Source organism: Homalodisca vitripennis, chromosome 1, assembly GCF_021130785.1.
Source record: "Homalodisca vitripennis isolate AUS2020 chromosome 1, UT_GWSS_2.1, whole genome shotgun sequence".
Lineage (NCBI taxonomy): Eukaryota > Metazoa > Arthropoda > Insecta > Hemiptera > Cicadellidae > Homalodisca > Homalodisca vitripennis.
The window spans coordinates 103,468,785-103,493,881 of NC_060207.1; the positions used below are offsets into that span (position 1 = coordinate 103,468,785).

Genomic DNA, 25,097 nt, shown 5'->3' on the forward strand with positions numbered 1-25,097 from the left:
TTCAATTAAGAACTATGTACAAATTGTCATATTGCAACTCGTTAATGTTGTAATATCTGATCCGTAGGTTCCCTATTTCACGGATAAAGAGTTTGTCATTTTGTGGCTGTTAATAATTATGGTACTGATTTTGCACTGAATTAATAATTACACAATTGAAGTAATTATAGTACAATTGTATTCTTAACAACTATAACAGTTTTTACTCATAGTAATTAATACTGTACCATGAATACAAACATCTTACTAATTATGCCATAAATAGTATGTCAATATGATAAAATAATAATTTCACAACAGAGTAAAACTAAGAAAATCTAGAATGATTTAAAAATAAGTCAATAACTCAATTTGTGGGACAAATCACAGAAATAAGAACCTGTATTGTTGTGATGAACAGCAGGACAATACGACACCTGTGGCGGCACAGCGGGGCTCCCTCCCCCTCTACTGACTGTGGCGTTGATTAAGAACAACGACCAGCTGATAGAGGGGAAGGGGAGGGTGAGTAGAAGCTTCTCCTTCATTACAACACAATTAGGAGACAATAAGGTGTTATGGGCGCGACCTACAGCTAATAGCAGTCAAGAATCCCCAAAGCCAGCTCGAACTGAAACTGTGCACTTGACTAGCTCGATTTTGGTTGTATAAGAAAAAGTTAGGGACCATCAGATATTATGTACGGTGGCCTACAGCTACTAGCAGACACGAATCCCCAAAGCCAGCTCGAACTGAAACTGTGCACTTGACTAGTTCGATTTTGGTTTTATAAGACAAAGTTAGGGACCATCAGATATTATGTACGGTGGCCTACAGCTACTAGCAGACACGCATCCCCAAAGCCAGCTCGGACTGAAACTGTGCCGTTGACTAGGTCGATTTTAGTTTTTTAAAGACACACTTAGAGGCCATCAGATATTATGTGCGGTTGCCTAAAGTGCATAGCAGATGACATCGCCGAACTCTAGCTTGTACTGGAACTGTGTCATAGACAAGCTAAATGTTGATTTTGTGATACAGAACGGAATAAAGAGACAATGATTTAATTTGGTCGTGACCTAAAGCTAACAGCAAACACGAATCTTCGAAACTAGTTATTTTAACTGATAATAATGTAATTTACTCTAAAACAAACATTCAAAATGTTATTTAACATTAACTGTATTTTAATGTATTAATGTTTCGTAGACGATTAATGATAAATTATCGTATGTATATATACGTACAACGGTAAACTATTTAAAACTCCTTGCTAATTCTGTGAAACCTTTAATAATCTTTTCTTCAATATTACAGGACCATGGGAGGCATCCAGGACGTGAAGATGTTGCCATCGGCGCAAGCTGTACCCCTGAGGTCAAATAATGTTTAATTGTAGTAGTTATGTTGGCTTCTCGTCTATATCGTCTATACTTTTTAATAGATTTGTAAATAAAATGATTACATTTAAGCAGTATGTGTAATTTCGAGTTTCAATCACTTCGTTTAGTTTTAAAAACCTACCACCAAGTAATTGTTCTTGCTAACCTATTTCTAGTCTTTTTCCTGTAAAAGATGTAGCAGAAATGGCTAAGTAAGTGCGATATTTTCGATACATTTGTTTTTTTTCTTTTTAAATGTATATTTTAATTTCGATACTTGGATACCGAAGTCCAAATATCAATTTTTTGTCGAACCACTTATGTTTCTGTAGGCAAATTATAACATTCTCATCTTTGAGTTTTATAAACTACTACGATTTCATGACCTTTTATTTTGACGATTAGACTGCAATTATGAGTTCTAATCCATAGTGAATATTACTAATCGCACTTTTTTATTCATACTACTTATTGATCGATTAATTTTGTGGGGCTAATAATTACATTGCATTAATATCCAACATTATATCATACTTGTTTTATTATTTAAGGCTTAACCTTTACTGTGTCATCTTACTTCTACTGTTATTGTAATACTTTGTCGTATTTCGCTGCAACGCTTTTTTATGCAAGTGCGTCGCTTCATTTTATATTACAAGCATAACACAACCATTACTTTATTAGTAGGCTTACTTTTGTAGAGTAAAATTAATAACTTAAACGATGACAAAGACGAGTATTTTCATCCATAATAGTGTAATGTACGTAGTCTCTACATGTTCACATACCTCCATATATAGTTAGACATATTTAAAGAGAAACACTAATTTATTTCTTTCTCCTAAGATTGTGAGCATTTTTGGAAAAAACTGGTTTACGACATTTTAGGGCCGAAATAGATATGGCCAGTAAAATATATTGTGTATATTTAGATTTGAAATGACTCCGTAATGAACTTATAATATAATAATTATAATAATTAATTCACGTTTAATATATGGGCAGGGTGTAAGTGTGGTTTAATTAGATGATGTTTTGAAGCATTTCCGCCCTTATTCGACATTTGGAACGCAGCTCAGTTTAGCAGATTAACAGGTGAAATCAACAATTAATTACCATCTGCGCATCCCGTGGGGTGGCGAGGGGCGGGGGGACTGTAGCAGGTTGCCATCCGTAGCGGCTGGAGCCAGCAATCAACAGTTAACTAATTTAATCGTGCGTTTGTAGAATTGTATTAGCGTACGATGAAAGTGAATTGAAACACAATTCTTGGCGAGGGAACGTTAATGGTGATCGAACAGCAATCACAGTTCGCGAGCCGCGCCGCCATTATGGTTGTATCGAACACGAACACGACGCGACACGGCACAGCTCTTCAAGTAATGAGCCCCTTTCGTGTCCTCAGTCGTAAGCTGTCGGCAACATTTCCGGCCCGTGTCTCGGTGGGGTCGAGTAAGTTGTATGGGAACACCGTTCTTCTTTATTTAGTGTTCTGTATTGTGTATCATAGATTACATACTGAAGAGACATATACGAGTTGAAGTGGGAACCTGATCTGACGACAATAATTGTTAACCCTTTCAAAAAAAAAAAACTTTTAAATGTTGTGGTTTTAATAGCCTGGAAAGAATAGTAGAATCATATTAAACACATTTATTTGGGGCTTAGCCAAAATTTCCAAGTTACTTTATACATTACCTGTAAAATACCAGAAGAAATAGGAAAATGTGGAGACGTATATTTCAATGCAACTCATAGTGATACTTGAAGAAATGTATGTCCAACATTGAAATATTCAATTTTATAGGTTAATCCTATCATTAGTCTGTGTCTTTTGTTGAGTTATTTTATTACAAGTTCATTAACTTATTCCATCCCAATTTTTATTGCACCGTAATAGGGAAAATTTATTCCTTAAGTCGCTTTAAGTCGTTGGGCCTTAGGTTGCGTTATAAGAGTGGGATTCTTAGCCCTAATTTCGCCTCATAAAAACAAAACATCTTTCTTTTTACTAAATATAGAATTTTTTTAAATATTTTACTAAATGTAAAAAAATAATGTTAAATTTAAAAAGCATTCATTGATACCGGCTTAAAAAATGATGTATTTTTCAATCTAATCTCCTGGACTTATAAAGACGCAGTGTATAAAGACTATACTGTTTTTCCCTTTTTCAATAAAGATGTTTTCATATCACGGGGTTGGGTTACGTTCGTTAATGGTTACTTATTCGTTAATTACTTACCAATTAGTAAAAATGTATTGTTCTTTTATACTGATACGAGGTGAATAATTTTAGAACAATGTAGAGATAAAAGTAAGTTAAAATAATAATAGGGTCAAAAGATTAATGATCTTTAACTTTAAATTATAAGTTTACATTTTAAGAACATACAGGTTCAAACCCACCAAAGTTAATTTTTAACGTTAAGAATGTATAAAAATAAACTAAAACCAACTTTTTTCGATTGTAGGGAATCAGCATATTTTAAGCAATATAAAAAAGCAGTATATTTTTGTAAAGAAAGATAAACATTTGAAATTGTGCAGCCTTATTAATTGATGGTTTATATATTATGTTTTGTCCTTTGTTATTTCCATTATTTGCCATTTGAGATAAGTATGGAATTTCAAATTCTCCAAAGTTGTGTATTCAGTATGAAATCAAGAACAATTTGGCTGTGACCGCAATTAACAAAAGGGCTATGTATATGTATTAAGTTTTGCAATATAAAATATAACTCTATACAACGGAGTATCATAGGATCGACAGTACGTAACAAAACTGACTGCTACCTGTCCAAATGGTTGTAACATTTCTGTCCTCTGACCCTTTTCACCCCAAAATCAATTAAGTTTTTTTACCTAACTTAAAGGATACTATATAAAGTGTTTCATATCTAGGGCCTTCATATCGACACACGGACAGACAGATAACGACACGATTTGATCTGATGGATCCTTTATTAAAAAATATAAAGGAACATTTTGAAGACGTTTAGAAATGTTTCGAATGTTTTATAGTGCACTACTGTGAATATTATAGGGGTGAAACATCGAGAATGATAATGTATGCTAAAGTGTTTATTACCTAAGAGCTCGACTCAGTTTGTCGTAGTTCATGTTGGGCTTGGACTTGCGCTCTCCCCAGCGCCTCGCCACCTCGTCTGGGTCGGTCAGCTTGAACTCGCCGTTCGTGCCCTCCCACGTGATGCAGTTGGCGTTCGTAGAGTCGGACAGTAGCTCGAGCAGGAACTGCCACAGCTGGATCTGTCCCGAACCTGCAACATAGAAGTCTTAATGAACAGGATGACAGTTAGTCCTTGTAAATATCCGGTTGTCAATAACAGGGTTAATGAAGGCCTATTATTCTCAAAGTGGCACCTACAATGTAAAGCCATAGGTCACGTTGGTCTATACCTGAGAGAAATAAATCAAAGAATATCTACGTAATATAAAGATATAGGTTTCATACAATTAGTTATAACACAAAAAACTAGTAATTTCCTAATAAAACGTAGGAACAGACAATTGAAACTAAATATTGTTTGTTAATAGGATGAGTTCAGATAACAGTCAGTATTCATCTTCCATCCAAGACCTACATAACCGGACGATATATCTTACCATGTAACTTCTCATCATAATATTTTTGACATTGAAATAACGTTTCATGTTTTTTCATATAAATGATAAAAAGAAATTCATAAAATATTCGTTAAAAAAGTTTGTCAATGTGAAAAGTTATTGAAATCGATCAGGTACAGTCCAGTCGCATTAAGGGCTGGCCGTTTTCCCTCATAAGAACAACGTTAAACTAATGGACGTAAGTCCTTACGTTTGATCGTAGCGTTAGAGGAAATGTCTTATTTTAAAGTTATAATTCTAGACAGACATCCTTACTGTAATTTTAGTATTTTTTTAAATAATATAATAATATTAAAACAATATATGTCACGAAGTTTGAGGTTTTACAAATCTAAATAACCTATAAAAATACAAAAAAACTGAAATGAGACACCTCCCATGATTATACGATCAAAAATTAGGCCATAAAAGTGCATGAGGTTTAAAATGTTATAGCCAGTACAGCCGGATCTTAACAGGATTTAAATGAGTTTTAAATATTTATCCGTAAACATAAGAATTATGAATTAAGAGGCCAAGTAAACATTAAAATGAAGTACAAAAATGTAACAATTAAGTTCACTTTTTATGATAGTCTCGACATTGCAATGTTTTGTAAAATAAGTGAGCTAGATCCAATTAAATTTCAGTATTAAACTAAGTAAGTATGTTTTAATATATTACAGTTTTTTCAATACCAATACTATATTATATAAAAGTAGTAGAGTTTTCAAGCACAACCTGGGAACGGTATATGACCATTGGTATGAATGGGAAAAAACTAATTCAATGGTAAAACTCTAATAATTACGCGTAGCCTACGTTGTAGGTAAAAAGGTCACCACATTATTTCAATATATTGAGCGATATATTCCTTACTATTTAACCTTATTTAGCAATTGCATGTAATATTATACATTCATTTAGTTTAAAATGTAGATTCGAATTTTTAACCCAGATACGTATTTACTCAGCTCAATAATAAACAGATCCAGGAGAGTCGTCTTGTACCGTTAATTAGTTAATTATATTTTATATAATGTAAATTTCACAACCTAGTCAGTCAGTATAATTTAGTATTATTTTTTTTATCCAATGTTCCGGAACTAAATTATTGGCGGAGTAACTACCTAATTGGCACGCGTATGAATATTTTCTTCTAACCCTTTGTAGCAGCCCAACTACGTGACCGATCAGATCTCGCGCGCTTTGTCCGCGAGTTCACGTATCTCACGTATTATTGGAGTAGATGGCTACCAGTTTCTTAACTTCTACTCCTCTTCTAGAAATAACCCTTCCCAGACTACAGCTTCAATGTCTCGTGCCAAGTCGCCGACACCCGGGTTGTGAGTCTACATTTTGCGAAGGGAAGTGAAATCTTAATGTTTTATAAAGTAAAACATCGTAGGCAAGATTCCATAGAACATTGGATATTTAGGCCCACCTATAAGATATACATTTTTAGTTCTTGTATATTCTAATTGGCAGCAACGTGGCAAGGCAGATATTTCTTTTACCATCAAAAAGTGGTGCTTGTAAGTTTTAGTAAATTAAATTGAACTTATGAGTAAACTTTGCAATTCGAGTGTTTATTACTACGACCTCAGAAGTCACCACCCCCATGTGTTATCGTCATTCGGTACAGTCTTTCCCTAGAAATTGATATTCCCTTGTAGATGGATTGAATTACTTATATTATTCCTCAGAGATCTTTTATAGGGACTTCTAACAGTACAGTCCTGATCAGTCTTGACATTATTTCAATCTAACAAGTACAATTTTCAGTGTTTATATCGTCACCTGGTAACTGTCACAAGATTATAAGTATAACTAGATATGTATATCTAGAAAAAACAACAAAGCATTTTCTCATTTTATTTTGGGATTTAAAATAGGTTGATGATTTTAGTTTATCATGTAGTGATCATTAATGTTTTACATTTTACAAATAGCTAAAATTTAAGTTAATAGTAAAAATTTGTGTAGGCTAATTTCACATTTATGCAAAAATCTATATATCCTGTTCCCTATGAATGAATGATGAGAGTGGGGACGATATTTGTTCCTTCTTCAAACTTCTCCTCAAATTGACAATACTAAAAAATGGCTATTGACTACATTTGCAAAGTTTAATTCTGCAATTTTCGGCCTGAACAAATAACGTAGAATTGCGAGTAAACGTTTTGATAAAACTTCAAAAACTTTTTTTAGTTCTAGATCAAACGGAAACCAGTTAAAATTTAAAATAGGCATTATTATTTAATACTAGTTCATGAGAAAATTCACTCACTTGTATTCTCAATAGTGGTATTTGGTATGGATGCGTCTCAAATGTGTGTAATAATCTGAACTCTAATTAAAATAGTTGTACCACTTAATACATCAAATACTCAACTCTTTTTAACTTAAAGAAAACATAAAATGATATTTCGGGTTCCCTTAGTTATTCATTGACTAAATTAAATTGATTACAATAAATTACCAGTTAACACCAAAGAATTTATAATTTGCAAGATTGATTGGCGTCGTCTTAACCGTCGTAGATACGAGATAATGAAATCATCCTTTATCTTTCTAGATATAAATAAGCCTTTTCCAAAACTTAATGTACACCGTTCTACGATATCTAAACTTTACGCTCAAGATACTTGAGCAAAGAAAAGAACCAGATAAAAGGATCATAACACTATACCATGACATTAGTTACTGAGGGAACTGTCCTACTGTCAATTATATCCAACTGCAGAGACTGGACTTTAGTATTCTTCAATGGCACGAAATATTGAATTTTGCATCGTCATTAATATAAACAAAATGTCACGGTTGTGTACGATTATTAGCAAATTTATACTAACACAATTCAGATTGTACAAAGCATTATGTAATATATTCTTCCTCATCTTTGAACACCCCTATAATTAGCTGTTAAAGAGTACCTACGTCGACTAGGATAACGTATATGAGAGACACTCCCCTCGCTTATATTCTCTTCACCTCTGATTATATTCATTTCATTCTGTTTAATAGAGCTCTACTTATAATTAGAATTTGTAAGGTAATATTGTTAAACTGAGATCTCAATCTAATATTGGCACAGTCTGTACTAATAATGTGTGAATGCACTGTACTCGTAGTAGTAACTCACCTGAACTCGCCAGTCTGCTGCTGGTAGGGCCGAACATCTGATATGGATCTGCAACAAACAAGAAGATTCATTAATTATATTACAAAATGAATGAATGTTTGTTACCAAACACATTTTTGTGAAATTATACAATTGAGCTAACAATGGTTGGTATTAGTCGACTACTACTGGTTTTTATACTTATGAATCAAGTTCAGTAGTAAAACACATTGAACAAATCTTTCAGTAGGGACATAATGTTTAAACACAATAATTTTAATTTATCAAACTACCTTGTTGAGAAGAGCATCCACTACAATGGATGAAGAGCATTCGTTGTCTATTGCCCTTGTGGTTCATGATTTTGAACTAAGTAAAAGAATCCTATAGCAGTGAATAAAACGTTAATCACATTATATTCCAATAAAACTACGCCAAAAATTACATAAAAAATGTACTTTGTAATGATTAAAATATTTTTTCACATAGGCAAAAAATTTGGGATGAGGTTAACTAAGAGGCTGAAAAAAGAACATCGGATTGGATAATTAAGCAGGGTTTACTTTGTTAAAAGTATTAAACAAAATTAATGTACGGTAAACTATAAGCTATGTACTTAGAGGTGTTAATGACATGACCATCAAGGGTTCACTGATAAGGACTCCTCCCCCTTCTTTTAAACCATGCACAACTCCCTATTAAAATGACAATTTTCCTCTAGATATATTATACTTTTTTCTAATAGTGTCTTTACTATCATTTGAGTATTATTCCTACCGTGCGATTAACGTATGTTTAAACCTGCTTAACATCTAAAGTTTCTGTAATATTCCACCCGTTGGAATACTCAAGAGTTAGAACTCCGAGTATAAGCGTTATCAGGGAATATACACTCCTTTATCGATCCGACCGAGAAAAATAATAACACTTCTCTGACAAGGGTACAATCTTTAATAATAATATTAAAAAGGCAGGAGTACATCAGACCACGTGATACGTAAAGGCTTCGCTAGTGCCATCGGCATCTTAGTCAGATGGGAGACATCACAAGAAGCGACATGCAACATCAACAAACTCAATCTTGCCTGTAGATATAAGGCTCATGGAAAATTTTAAGTTTAAAGTTCAATTTGTTCTCGAAATATCCTGTGGACAAAAATTGAGAAGATCAATTTTGGTAACCCCTGAGTAATATTCTTCACGAGAGCTCAGTCAATTACCAATTTTATTAAATTACACAATTTCATCATAAGTTTCTAAAAATGAAATAAAATAAAAATAATATTCTAAGGAATGATAGATTTACATTTGTTACTAATACTCCAGTATAAGAACGGATTAAAAACTAAACCGAGATAGAGGCCATAAGTTCAGGGGGGATAGCACGTCGCGTCGAGGCGTAATACTTCGAAGATATCAGGATAGTCCATATGAACACGTGTTTCTTTTTAGCAAGTAATTTATTTCAATCTGGTATTACACACGTCGTACTTTTATGCATTTAGGAATGTTTAGTACATATACAGCCTAATCTAATTCGAAAGCATTCCCGGAGTTAACCACCATATAAGATTATGGAAAGGAAATTTTTCATCACTGAATTTATAAGAGTTAAACCGATGACATTCGGATTCTAACTGATATTAACTCCTAGATAGCGACTCGAAGATAACCACATTATTTCCAAATCAACGAAGCTCAACATTTTTCAAGAATCATAATCTGGGATTGCGACTAATCGGATTAAAAAAATAAATTGTAATATGAAAGTATCATATTAAAAGCGTTCACACATTATGTAGCTCAAAGAAATCAATGTCTTTTACTGAAACGAAAAACTCATTTTATTAATTTTTTACTTAGAAAAATTCCAGTTTTAATCTATCTTTTCAGAATAAAATTCAATGTTACTTATACAGAACATGAATTCGAGGCCAAAATTACGAGTTCCTATAAAAACCCATAGAGTGAGTCTATAAAACCCCGTAAACCTTACGTAAATAAAAATCCTATAGCAAGAGTTTTCATACCGTACAACTGTTTAACCCAAAATTGTTAAAACAATTTTACTCTAATGTCGTTCTTGAGGAAATATACCAGTGTTGGAATATGGTGGACAATGTTTTAGCGTATATAGAGCTACCCTTGATAGGAATAAATTTTAACAAATATACAAACACAAACAATGTCACACTTTAGAGTTTCAGTATCCATTCACATTCTGTAAACGACAAGTAGCCCCTCAGGAGGTCTGTCTCCAAGGAATGCCCGACACCAAACCTCATATCGAGCGGGGGTGGCCGCGATGTGGGGTGAGGGGAGGGCGGCAGCTAGGGTCGGCTAGATTACAACCATTAACTCATAATTCTCACGTTACCGCTGCCCTTCCTACCCTAATTAATAGTCCTTAGATGAGCGTTACTACAAATATATGCGTCTCCCTTGAGTCTGGCTTTACAGCCCCTCCTCCGGCCGCCCCTTCATTGATTTTACAAATCGTCTTTAAAACGTTTTATAATAATTAATTACTTTTGGTAATTGCTATCCGGTCTGTAAATTCAGCTAACTTTCGAATAACAGTTGCTGTCTATAATCTTTATTTTCTAAGGGTTTAATGAAATAATAACATAAATTTTAAAAAATGTTTAAGTAACTGGCGTGCAAATGATTAATTATTTAAGGATTGCACTTAAGTAATAAAAATAGTAACATCCTTCACATAAAGGTTGCTATTTGAAATGGGGGATTTGAAAGGATATCGGTTATTTGAGAAAAATTAAAACATTACTTTTCGAACACGGGAGTCGCCACATATTTTTAACTTACTAGCAGTCACCCGCGGCTTCGCACGCAATTTTCTGTTGAAAAACTGGACAATATATCTATGTATTCTTTTTCTATGACATAATAAACAGTCTAGAGATAATCGATAGTCACTCAAAGCTATTCAAATCTCCTGATCCAATTTAGATTTCAGTTTAAAGAACAGAGGTTTGGGATCCTGAATTCGTAAAGTGAAACAGTTTTTAAAAGATTAGTATTTCCCTCCCTCATTCCATGATAATTTATTGAAGTTCTTCGATGGGTTCAGTAACAACAAGAGTTAGCCTTTTTATCCCAATGACGAAAGTGTATCATACAACTAAAAAGTTGCTGCGGTCAATATGGGTCTGTTCTGGTCGTTTAAATTCACCGCCGGTGTTTTGGCATAATATGTCGCCCGCCATTATCTTTTTATTTTCATTAGCAATGTAAACAGATGTTTCAAGAAGTTTGTCGAATTATAGCTGTCAAGAGCTGTTTAGTGCCAGTTTAATTTGAATTATGAAACGTTATTACGTTTCGTTCTTATCATAATATTCTAATGTAAACAAACTAGTTTTTCAACTTGAATTCGACTTTATTTGGTGTAATGAATGTGTTATGGGTGGTAAAAAGCACTCTAAATGTTAATTCAGACCAAAAGCTATACCTTTTCCAAATTTCAGCACAATCCGTATAGCAGTTTCAGCGTGATTCGAGGACAAACCTCCAAACATTCAAACTTTCGCATTTATAATTAGTGGGATAATGTTCTAACAATGTTAACATGTATGTATTTAAAGACACCTGAAGAAGAGGATAGATTATAAATTTCAGAAACGCAGTGTTTTGTGGTTATATTTTTGTAATATATGACGATGGTTAATGTCCAAAATCCTCTTAGATTTTAATGTTAATGTTGAGGTTCTTTTATAGTAGTAGCCTATTTCGTCGTATGCTTCATTACACTGTATGAAGTTTCTCATACAACAGTTTTACTTCAAGTAAAGAATTTATTTCCTAAATAATTTATTAAGTAGTAAATAATATATATACATACTAATTTAATATAACTATATTAATGAAATTAATGATATATATATATATATATATATATATATATATATATAAAACCATGGGTATACATATAAAACCGATGGGTATACATATATAAAACCATCGTAAAAGTGTATAAACATGTCATGCTAACCTCTAAAATGTTAAATAGTGTAGAATAATACATTATTTAGTAAAAGAACAACGTAGAATTCTATTTCAAAAGTTTATTGTGGTATTACTGTAGATTGAATAGTAATTTTAAAATAATTATGAAGTATCCATATAAAGGTGCTTTTACATCAAAGGTAAAATAAATACTATAATAAAAAATAACCTCGGAGTAATACAAATATATAAAAACGATGCGCTATACACTTTTAATAAAAATATCTCTTTGTTTTGTGTAAATGAATATATTATAAATATGCTCAAGTAAGGGTCAAAATATTCTAATGCCACCCGTTACAGGATTGATAGATCCCGCACGCTCCTCCTTTCGGAAGGATCTTACACTTCTTCATCACTAACACTCGTCATCGTACTCTTCAATCAATATTGTGCTGATGACACATCCACAATCTTAAATATAACATATACTTTATATATGTTTATATATGACTTTATATAAAAGGATGATCATATACAGTATTTGAGACATCTTACAACTACACCATCAGTTCACATATGGCACATGGGGAAAGTGATACTTACAGTATAGTAAATTGGAGCATAGGGTATGCATATTTGTAAAAAGCACTACTCTTAGTTTAAACGAGGATTTCACAAACATTATCAATAATATACTATGTGTTAGATTAATAGATACGGTAGATCAAGGCTTCCATTAGTTTTTGTTATTAATTTGTTAATTCAAAAAAGGGTTTATTAGTTTTGATTAACCCTTTACCCCATCTATCCATTTAGATACATCGTCTTGACTGTGTCCAGTCACATTCGTGTGACTCAATCACTATATACAGTATACTGCCAATTAAAATTCGCAATACTCACATGCAAAAAGTCTTCCTTACGTCAATAATAAGACATGGAATATCATCAATTCGATGAGGAAGAAGAGGTAATGCACTACTAAACATAGTTTGAGAGGAGGATTTCATTACATTAACCTCAAAAGACCGAGGGTAATAACATTTTATTTCTTGAGTGCTCAACCTAACCCAGTGCGGGCATTTTGGCACTCATCCCTCTCAAAGGAAAATATACTGCACCATCTTGTATAATGTTTTAATACTTGGCAACCGGAAAAATAATAAAATTCTTCCTCTGAGGGGAGGAATCCGTATTTAATCATGTTTTCAAAGGCTTTCATGTTCTCTGTGAAACGTAGAGTAACTTTACAATGTACGAGTTTACTACAGTTTTAAATGGAATTCTTGTTTTAAATTATTTTTGTAACAACTATTGAATCAAACAAAAGCGTCACACGACACACATAACTCAAAAATTCTATGGAATAGTCTATGTGAATAGATTATTCATTTTAACCTAGGCTGTAATTATGGGTTAGGTTAATTATCTACATAATAAAGAGACCTGGAACGAACCTGGAACTGATTTTACATTCGAACTATACAATATTTGGGGGGAGGGGAATCCTAAAACCTTCAATTTAGTAGAAAATTTCACATTTTAATTCAGTAATAGAGACGCTCTTAAACTTCAAATTTACACTCAAAAGCTCTAAAATGCACATTTGACTCTTACTAAACTAGGATGAACTAGCGGCCAAGTCTGGCATTAAAGTGTGCTACAGTAAAACATTGATGTCCCATAAACCCCGACATCACCGATAGCCGAGATATCTACAGGCCGGGTGGTGGCCACCGCAGGTTACACTAACAACCATGGGGCAGCTCTACATGAGAATTTATAGGTTAAGAATTAATTTAAACCATGTTTGTATATGAATATATTGTCATTAAGACATCTAAAATAAAAACAATATTACGTTTTGTTTGGTTGAAATAACAAAATAAACAAATGCAGCACTTGGTGGTAAACATTTGGAAATAATCAGTTATTTTACGAAAATCAAGAACTAGAGGACTTTACAAAACTCGCTGACAACCTTCTGGATTCCCCTGTAGCCCACTTCTTAACGATGGGCTTGGGGCACATATGAAATAACCTTGTATAATGGCGGCTATCATGTTTTATTCACATAAAACAATATTAAATAACAAACATTCATTTGTGCGCTCTCTCATGTTCGTTAAGTTATATCGGAGTATATCCCATTCCAATGGTATGATTAGTGCGCTTCCAATTGATTTTCAGTTTATTTAATACTTATTCAGACAAAATATCGATATTTAATTTAACTATGCAAATATTACAAAAATGTACACCTTTTAACAAAAACTAAACATTTGAGTTTGAAACCCGCCATATTTAAATAAGCTCAAATGTAATAATGCCTTTAAAAATATAAATCTTCTACAATTTTACAATCATAAATAGGGGCTTGAAAAGGTTTGGTGTTCTTATGTCAAATCTTAAAATTCATTGTAGGCCTACTTGAGAATTTTGTATTCTTTGAGGAAAAACCGACATTGCAAATAGATGAAATTTGAATAATATTGAAAAGAACGAATAGTATCAAGTATCTAAAAATGTAGTGATATAACACATTGTTCTCACGGCAGATTATACAATTGTCAGTAAACAGAGTCCGAGAGCCGCATGCAGCTGATCCACACGCGCACACACGCACACGCGCGGACACAGGGTTAACGCAGTTGACCGCGACACACGAGTCCAGGGGTGCATACATTACAAGACAGTACAGACAGGTAACCGGCATTTGTTTACATCACAACCTGGCCTCATAATGTGCCTTACTTGGTCTTGGAAACTCGTGGTTCGTTTGGTAACCCCGTAAACTGTAATTTATAAGTCATATGATACATCTAGAAGTAACCTTATATTGAAAGATTAATTAACTTAATTAATACTGGAACATACATATAAATTAGTAATGATCAACTTTAAACGAATTTTTAATTACTACAATATCATTTTACGTAGAATTTGTAATCAATATTAATAGACTTGCAATGTAAAATTGTAGATAGCTTAGAATCGCAGTTCATAGGACGATTTAATGATCGTTTATAATAGTCAGTTGATGCTGGTCACAACCTATGTCTACATTTTAACTACTTACAAAATGAAGAATATTATCGTTTTAGAGGATTGTTCATGACCTAGTTACTGGTTAGGTTAAACACACACAGTGCTTGTATTTAAAAATGTATGTTTTTACACTCGGTTAAGTTTTAAATTTAAAAGTATTAAACTATACAGCTTTTATATTTTTAAGATTATTTATACAGTTGCTTTTATACAATGATGGTACGTCGTTATTCAACGTTATTAAGACGTTCCAGCAGTTTAATATATTAATATTGAAAAAGAACTAAACTCATGCTACACACAGCTCATATCATATTGTTTAAGTTATGCACTTATAAAAATGTATTCTTTTTCTTCTAAGGCGCTACCTACTTGGCAAACTAAAATGAAGTCCTAACAGTTTACAGTTTAGGAAAATCGCTGAAACCAGATGACCTGAGGAAATTTACCAGCGTTATCGAGAGTGCCAAAGAAGCCAATAGATTCTAATCAACAGAAGATAATAAAAAAAACATGTGTTACGCAGTTTTGTCTTGCTCATAGCTTAGCCTATAGCTGGTATGGACGAAGACCAAGCTTATCATCAAGCTTGAAAACATGATGTAACTTGTATTATGTTCAGTTGGCACCATGTTAGAGTCAGCTCCACCCCTGGGTGGGATTCCACAGAACCGTTGAGGTCGAGTCATGTCTGTTGCTGAGCCCAACTTTACCGAAGCATCGGTTTTAGTTTCCACGGTCTCTTTATAGCCTAGGACCCAAGTGACAGTTTAACTCCCCTGTTTAGGAAAATGTGTTAAAAACCACCGTTTTAGAAAAAATGTGTGTTAAACTTTAAGAAATATGTTGACCTACAAAAAAAGTTCCAAAGTGCAGTCTATTTTTTGGTTCAAGAGAAGAAACTAAGCTAAAGTGAATGGTCTTCGGCAAAACGCTATAAATATGAGGTTGGTGGCATAGCCATAAAACTGGTGGGAGGGAGGAGGTGAATACTTAATATATTATTACGCCTATGAAGAATTTTACTAGGTCTAAAAGTTACATGTTGATGTTGGCCACGGAATATTTACAAACATATTAATCAACGGTTTTGGGCATGAGGAGGAAACATATCCTCAATCCACCTCCCTCTGGCTACGAACAGGAAATTATCTCAAGAGGTATATTAGTAACTCCATAATTAACTAAAGCTACCTTTGATTCCTCCAAGATATTACAGACAAGTAGACTCGCCGACAGACAGACGGTATATTACAACAGTTGCAGCCAACGGTACTGATCTTCAGCTGTCCATTTCACCACAATCTCGCCAATCAACCGTCAGGGACGACCAAATGGAGTTAGGCGCACAATCAAGGCTCCCCCAACGGCCCTTTGAGCGGCCCTTTGAGCGAGCAATCCAATTGCAGACTACTGGCGCGCGCGTTTTATGTTATCAAACCAAAGCCTACAACAGATCGCCTTAGGTCAACAATTCCGCGCACCGTTAGTTCTGCAGAATGGCACTTCCTCTTTATTCACACACCGGGAGATATATTGCAAAAATCGAAAAATGCGATCACCGCCTTCCGTTTGTTTCGCTTTAAAAAGGTTTGTTCGGGATTGCTAGTTGACGCGTTTTCGGTATCCTTGTGTAATGCTTTCTCTTTGAAGTGAAAAATTGTACATTACCATTCAATCCTCCATGATATGTTCAGCAGCGTTGTTTTCTTCTGGTTCATATTGTAGAACATGATCTTCATATTGAAAACCAGGCTTCAAGATTAGTGAAAACTATTTTGAAACCTTAATGTGACCAATTATTTATATAAATACCAGTATCACAATGTTTGAGGTTTAATCAGGATGGTATGACTTAGTATTTATTAGTCGTCTAAATTGCCCTCCTCATTAGCGCAGATCTACAATTTCCGGCCAATTGATGATGGAGTTTAGCACGATTGCGGCGGCGAAAATTCAATCATGTGTTGGGTATTGCCATAGTAACCTTCCTTACATTACATAATTTACTATGTGTGTAATAAGAACTAAAATATTATCTTAAAAATGATCTATACACGATTATATATAGTATGTTATAAACACAATCTAGACAATAATTCAGCATTAACTTTAAATTGATTTTGTTTGTTCAAGAAGAAAACTTTCTAAATCCAAAACAAGTAAAAGTTTATATGGCCAAGTCAAAAATAAAACATTCTTCTTCAAACACTGAAGTATTAAAACTTATCTGGATAGCTATATTGGGATCAGCAAGTAATACTTTTGGCATCTGTAATAAATGATATGGTCTGGGATAAAGTAAATAGATTACTGCACCTACCATCATCCATAAACTAATTTGTCAAAACAAAATAGTGTTGACAATTATTGTTTTATATTATTTATTTATGTTTGGAAGATGAAGGATTGACGCCATTGCAACCCGTTGCTATTGTGCAACAACGCAAACTAGCCCGTGTTGCTATCGGCCAGGTCCGGTTTATAGGCCATCAATACTTGACTGTAACACAGTTTAGTGCCTGACGCCCAAAGCCTAGTATCTTCGTTAAAAGGGTCGAGTGTACTCCAATTAAAAATTGAAAACACTTTCAGCGTTTTAGTTTACAAGTTTTCTTTTCAAATTAATACAAGTATATATAAAAATGTATTAAAACAAGTAAAGTATCACAGATTTATATCTCACCGAAGTGCGATTGTGTGTGTGTTATGCCTTGAATTTCCTCCGTCAGTATTAATTGGGTTTCGTTAAAACAATTATAGAGGCGCTCTAACTTCACTACTGAAATTAGAAACAGCCGTCGATGAGATTTATAATAACTGATCATATTCCAACAATTTTCAATATATATAATTTTAATTTTCAAGTATTCATTGTATATTTTTGTATTCCCAATTACTATTTTTCCAGTCATACACTGTCTACCAATATTGCAATATTTACATCTATGGAAACTCAGCTTATAACCTCATAGATCTCGGTTCGATTCTCGGTCTAACCATTATATTTCCTAATGCTAAAACATAATTATCTGAGTCTAGCTGAAATAATGTGATAAAAGGTTCCGGGCTAAAGCTTCTGATTGCCCACAAAAACCTCAGTATATAATACTTTACTTTAGTAACCATGACCGGCTGAACCATTATGCATTTGATTCATTCTAGTTTAGTACTCTAATGCCTATTATAATTGTCCACTATTCTAACCTCGTGTAATTCGATTGATCATTCACCTAAAGATCTTCCGATATTATTAAGGATTCCAAAAGTTTGGTTTGCCCAAAGTCTAAGTCAATCATATTCTGATCGGACGTTGGATCGATTCAACAGTTTTAAGTATGTTAAAAATATCCGAGTTGTTACATGTACAATTTTCGACTTTTGTACCCTGGATATATTCACCATTGATCGAGTTTGCAAACTATTAGAGTGGGTTATAAGTTGAATCAAAATGACGGGTCAAGACCCGTTATATACCCACAACACTTTACTACATTCTATAGTATTTAACCCTAACACAGTTTCTTACGCACTATTCCATATTGTTAACAAGTACCGTACTGAGAATCAATTTTACGGAGTTTTTAGTAGCTAGTAAACAGATCGAGCGGCGAGTGCACGCAGTTACAAGCTTGCAAACGTCCCATTGTCATTGAAATAAAATTCAAGAAGTTAGATTCTCCGCGTTATTATAAATTAATGTGACTGACAGTCCATTAGCCAGCGGCGATATGACACGATTCACCCGCCTTGGCGCTCTGCGACACACAGTGTTGCCAATCACGGTGCACGCTGAGTGAGATGACCGACAGTCTATTAGCCAGCGGAGATATAACACGATTCACCCAGCTTGGCGCTCAGCGACAAACAGTGGTGCCAATCATGGTGCACGCTGAGTGAGATGACTGACAGTCTATTAGCCAGCGGAGGTATGACATGATTCACCCGCCTTGGCGCTCAACGACAAACAGTGGTGCTAATGACGGTGCACGCTGAGTGAGATGACTGACAGTCTATTAGCCAGCGAAGGTATGACATGATTCACCCGCATTGGCACTCAGCGACAAACAGTGGTGCTAATCACGGTGCACGCTGAGTGAGATGACTGACAGTCTATTAGCCAGCGAAGGTATGACATGATTCACCCGCCTTGGCGCTCAGCGACAAACAGTGGTGCTAATGGCGGTGCACGCTGAGTGAGATGACTGACAGTCTATTAGCCAGCGAAGGTATGACATGATTCACCCGCCTTGGCACTCAGCGACAAACAGTGGTGCTAATCACGGTGCACGCTGAGTGAGATGACTGACAGTCTATTAGCCAGCGAAGGTATGACATGATTCACCCGCCTTGGCACTCAGCGACAAACAGTGGTGCTAATCACGGTGCACGCTGAGTGAGATGACTGACAGTCTATTAGCCAGCGAAGGTATGACATGATTCACCCGCCTTGGCACTCAGCGACAAACAGTGGTGCTAATCACGGTGCACGCTGAGTGAGATGACCGACAGACTATTAGCCAGCGGAGGTATGACATGATCCACCCGCCTTGGCGCTCAGCGACAAACAGTGGTGCTAATCACGGTGCACGCTGAGTGAGATGACCGACAGTCTATTAGCCAGCGAAGGTATGACATGATTCACCCGCCTTGGCACTCAGCGACAAACAGTAGTGCTAATCACGGTGCACGCTGAGTGAGATGACCGACAGACTATTAGCCAGCGGAGGTATGACATGATCCACCCGCCTTGGCGCTTAGCGACAAACAGTGGTGCTAATCACGGTGCACGCCCCGCACTATTAGAGCCGGGAGCGGCAATCATGTCCCTTGTACAATCAACAGTTAATACACTGTACATTGCATTACACCCCTCCCTCCCCTCTTCACCCCTGGCTGATAGCTTTCTGTCGCATTAGTTCACATTATCGGCCGACAGCAAGCGTCTCTACTGCCGGCACCGCTGCCCTGCATTGTGCTCAATTCATTAACTCATTCGATTGATGCTATTAACATGTCTAATGTTATTGGCTCCGTGGCAATGATAGAATTACGTGTAAGTCATAACGTCAAATAACAGCAGGTTATATCGTTTTTACATTGGTCTTATGATTGCAAAGAGAAAATCGCAGAATAAACAAATTAGTAAACTTATCATTTTCTCTTTCAGACATTCACTATCAATAATACACTTTAAACAAAGTCATTTTTTGTCTTATTAAATTGTATATATTAAATTGGTAATCAACTTCTTTCAAGCACTGCAGACATCAGATCTTAGATACACAGGATACACTTTTAAAGTTTCAACGGCCTCGATATTTTTTATAAATCACCATATAAGTTAATTGTCAATGGAAGTGTCGATCTTTCTAGTTAATTAGTATAATTAATTCTTTCTTAAAGTGACTCATTATTGTAAAGGGAGTAATAGTTCCATTATTGCACATGTTTTTGTATAGTTTGAGACACTGTTCTATTCCTATCAATTGGAATATGATTTCTATAGTGATATTTAACTATTTAAATTAAAGTATGATATTGAAAAAGTAAAGTTTAATGCTAAAAATTTACCACTGGATGAAAGTTGAAATTAATTACATATTCAATTAACACCCAAGTAGAAATGTTATGTTAACGAGAATAAAATAAACCCACATTGTAGACATTTATTATAATTTTAATTACAATGTTATTTTATTAGTAATTATTAATTCATTAATAATACTAATTAATAATTTCCAAATAATTAATTAATAAAACGTCTTTGTCTATTAAGAACCATAAATTCAAGTAACGAGCTACCTTAGTTTTCATTATTTGAAACCGAAGCTCCTGTAATGCACCGAAAAATATTTTAATATTGAATTGAGAGATGTATAGAATAATTTATACTTGAATTTATTCGTTCAAAAATCAAGTTAGTTAAAATTTATATTTTCAGTCATATCTCAAACTTAGATGGGTTATTTTTATTTCGCTTGTCATCATAAATCATATTTTAAGTCACACTTTCAAAACATTCAACCTACGAAGTCTCATTGGATCAACTGTGCATATAGGGCTTAGAACTCGATGGTCAGGCTTAGAACTACTACACATGGGACGTAATAAAATCCCTGTTCAACTTTTCCTGTTCCTAGTTACTAACCTCAGTAAGACATCTAGGTCTTTCCTTTGATTACAACTTTCCTGAGCTAATTGTTTCTTCCTTTTTATTTTCTCTTCTGAAGTGTTTTTACATGGCATGATAATTTTAATGCGTCCTATTTAAATTTGTCACAACTTACATTACAAATTTTACAAATTTTGTAAACACGATTACAATATGTCGAAATGCCAATCAATATTTATCGTTAAGGAATAGAACCTAATATTTTATATTTGAAGCTCAGTGTTATTATTAGGCAAGGAGTATTTATTTTTAATTGCCATCATCCGCTGATTAAAAAAGAAAATCATACTTCTCAGAGGAGAGCGTAGTAACATCCAAACCCACCAAAATAGCTCGACTACGTGTTCATTGTCTATTGTATCAGCTGATAGGAAGCTGCATAATGTTACAACAGTATTGTAGCGTGATATTGCAGTTTCATCAATATTTTGCATGAACCCTTTTATTTTAGTAACTAGAGTTTGTTTGTGTTGTTTCAAAGATCACCATAGTAACATTGACAATCGAGTATTTATATCACAGTGATTATTCAACTTTTCTATTTTGTAATCACAGAAAACATGTAAGATTTTATAATGGCCGCTCTCTTTGTATATAAAAATTGCTAACATTTTATTTTATTAAAACTACAATTAGAATCTATCTACATTCTAACAAATTGCTCGATGACAAACAGCTATATAAAAACGCAAACATAACAGAAAAACACTAATTTACAGACAGTTTAAAATAATGACGTCGTACATACGTTATATGTTTAACATATGCCAATTAAAATGCAACTACATAAAAATAAAGTAATCCTGATATCCTTTCAAAACAATAAGATTAATGAAAAACGTGGTAGGTCATTATATCAACAGAAAAACAACTGAATCTTTTCAAAATCATACTTTTATAAATTTTTCCTAAACCCTAGTTATTGCATTAGTGAATGTAGTAGAGACAATAGATTTTAATCACAATCCAAGCTCCATTCCAACTGTATAGCAGTTTCCGAAGAGCCTCTCGGGGGATCTAGGAAGTCCACCAAATAACAATGAGCGATCTTTGTATCCCCGCAGGCTATAAGTCAAGGCCATAAAACGACACATCGGACACAAACAATAGACACTGGAATCAACATTAGTTCCGCTAAATCAATTGATGCCTTCCATGAAACCGTAAACAGCTAATGGTGTATCGAGAGGGTGAAGATAACGAATGGGCGAGTGCATTAGTGACTCCGCGCCGGACCGGACCGACATTGGGAGTCGATGGCTCGGATAAACTGTCTGCAGAGGCACGTGGCCCACGGCCGCCGCCCTCACGCATATGCTGTGGCCCCCGACTCTGATTGACACCACTGACTCATGCTGGTCGACCCTTCACGACTATTCACTCAAGAGTAGGCAAACATAAAGACATAAGATAACGAAAAATAGTCACTTGCGGTAGGGCTGCAAAGCAGTACTCTACAATATGTTATATTCTGTATTACTATAGAACTGTACCAATAATATCAATAAACATCATTATTGTTTTACTCGCAACTTTAACAGAATGGTTATAGCCTACACGGTTACAAAGTGCAATTAATAATATTAATAACAGTTGTAAATAATAAAATAATTTAAAATCTCAATTCCGGAATCTTAAAAAACTGACACAAGGAGATATCGAAGTACACGACATAACTTTGAAACCAACCAACCTAACACAATAATTCACCACATATGTAGGTAATGCACTGAAAAATGTTTCATGATTAACTTACAGTATATTATGCAAGTTTACTAATTTGTATATTCTGCGATTTTCTCTTTGCAATCATAAGACCAATGTAAAAACGATATAACCTGCTGTTCTTTGACGTTATGTCCTCAAAATCAATACAGTCCTTCCTGGACCAAGTGGGGAACAACGTGTTTAGGATCTTCCGCACAGAACACAGATATTACTCAATTTTAAGAAGAACCTGTTGGGTCCATTAATAATTTGGGAGGAACATTTATTGAAGTCTGTCTCTTACATACTACATGTACAATAATTTATCAATTTGTGGCATATATGGCTAACATGGTTTAGAAAATAAGTGTGTTTTTTTATTAAAGCAATAGCCATAAATTTATGTTCAACAAAATGTCTATTGAGGTAGCTTTTTCAGTATTATGTAAAGTCTGACGTCATTATACGTCGAAAATTATTTTATAATGTTTAAATTAAAGAAACTTTTGGTACCGGCCTAACTTTTTTTAATAACTTGGCACATTTTAAAGTGTATCTCTAATATCTTTAAAAATACATACTTATAATTAAATATTCTAAGAAATAAAATGTTGATGAGTAAACTCACCTGGTTGTCTCAGATGACTGTGGGGGTCGAGGGAGGATTTTGTGACGGCCAAGGAATTGGCATAGCCTGAAACATAAAAATATAAATAGATTTAATATGTGCTTACCAGTCTAGTTAGTAATGAGGTAATATCGCAAGATTAGTACCACCAACCTAGTCAACCAATTTTAAGTATTTTAACTGCGATAATAGTCTATATCTCGTCTTATAATGTATTGGTCAGGTGAGAGAAATACGCTCAGTTATTGTGCATAGAAACCTTTAATACCTATGATAGTGATCTTTATAATTCAAGACGATCATTAATTCCACTTTAACTGCGATAATAGTCTATATCTCGTCTTATAATGTATTGGTCAGGTGAGAGAAATACGCTCAGTTATTGTGCATAGAAACCTTTAATACCTATGATAGTGATCTTTATAATTCAAGACGATCATTAATTCCACTTTAACTGCGATAATAGTCTATATCTCGTCTTATAATGTATTGGTCAGGTGAGAGAAATACGCTCAGTTATTGTGCATAGAAACCTTTAATACCTATGATAGTGATCTTTATAATTCAAGACGATCATTACTTCCACTTTAACTGCGATAATAGTCTATATCTCGTCTTATAATGTATTGGTCAGGTGAGAGAAATACGCTCAGTTATTGTGCATAGAAACCTTTAGTGATCTTTATAATTCAAGACGATCATTACTTCCACTTTAACTCACACATCTGACCAGTTGTAGTTATTTATTGTACACACAACTCTTATCAAAATGCTGATAAAAGCGTGATATTTAACGTATTGTAACTTTTTATTTACTGTAGAGTATATTTCGTTTCTACCCCTCCGGTTAACCTAAACACATAGTTTGATGGCTGACAAAACTATTGGATTTAATTTTCACAACCTTTTAAAAAAAATTTCTAATATATGAATTGGACCCAAAACTGATATCATAGTTGAAAAAGCGTCAGCGTGAAAAATAAACTTGTTGAACAATAAAACGCGTACCGGTACGGTGAAAATTAAACAAGCCACGTAGAGCCGAGGGGAACGGGTGGGGGAGACGTGTTGGGATATTAGTATTCCCCGCCGGGGGCTGTTTGGTCGGAGGTCATGCGGCAAGGTACATGTTTTCGCTCTCCGGGTCACAAACACTGGAACACTACCCACTATTTGCCGCCGCTACACTTGAATACGTATTGATTTTACACCCGGCCACTTATTACTCTGTGGTCACCACTACCGCTGCCGTGGTCGAGGCCGTGGCGCTGGCAGCTCGCTCTGGGTGGCAGTGATTCGGTGTTCGGTGTTGTGGTAGACGTGCAAGCGTCTCTACAGTATGCTGGATGGATGATAAGTTTGTCGAAAACATTAGGCCGCCGTACACGGAAGTTGATAATGAATTAGTAGTATACAAAATGTACATATCACATATAAATATATATGTATAAATGATTG

The 25,097-nt window shown here is 34.5% G+C and overlaps 1 protein-coding gene across 1 annotated transcript in view; it reads right to left on the minus strand.

The window, feature by feature from the left end:
• The window catches only part of LOC124368267 (transcriptional regulator ERG homolog), an 86,808-nt gene that overhangs the window by 24,718 nt on the left and 36,993 nt on the right, over positions 1-25,097 (minus strand). Inside the window, exons 3-5 of the mRNA XM_046825543.1 lie at positions 23,640-23,705; positions 8,134-8,181; positions 4,453-4,642 (exon numbers count right to left, since the gene is read on the minus strand). Coding sequence (XP_046681499.1) covers positions 4,453-4,642; positions 8,134-8,181; positions 23,640-23,705 — 304 coding nt within the window. The remainder of the gene's footprint in view (positions 1-4,452; positions 4,643-8,133; positions 8,182-23,639; positions 23,706-25,097) is intronic.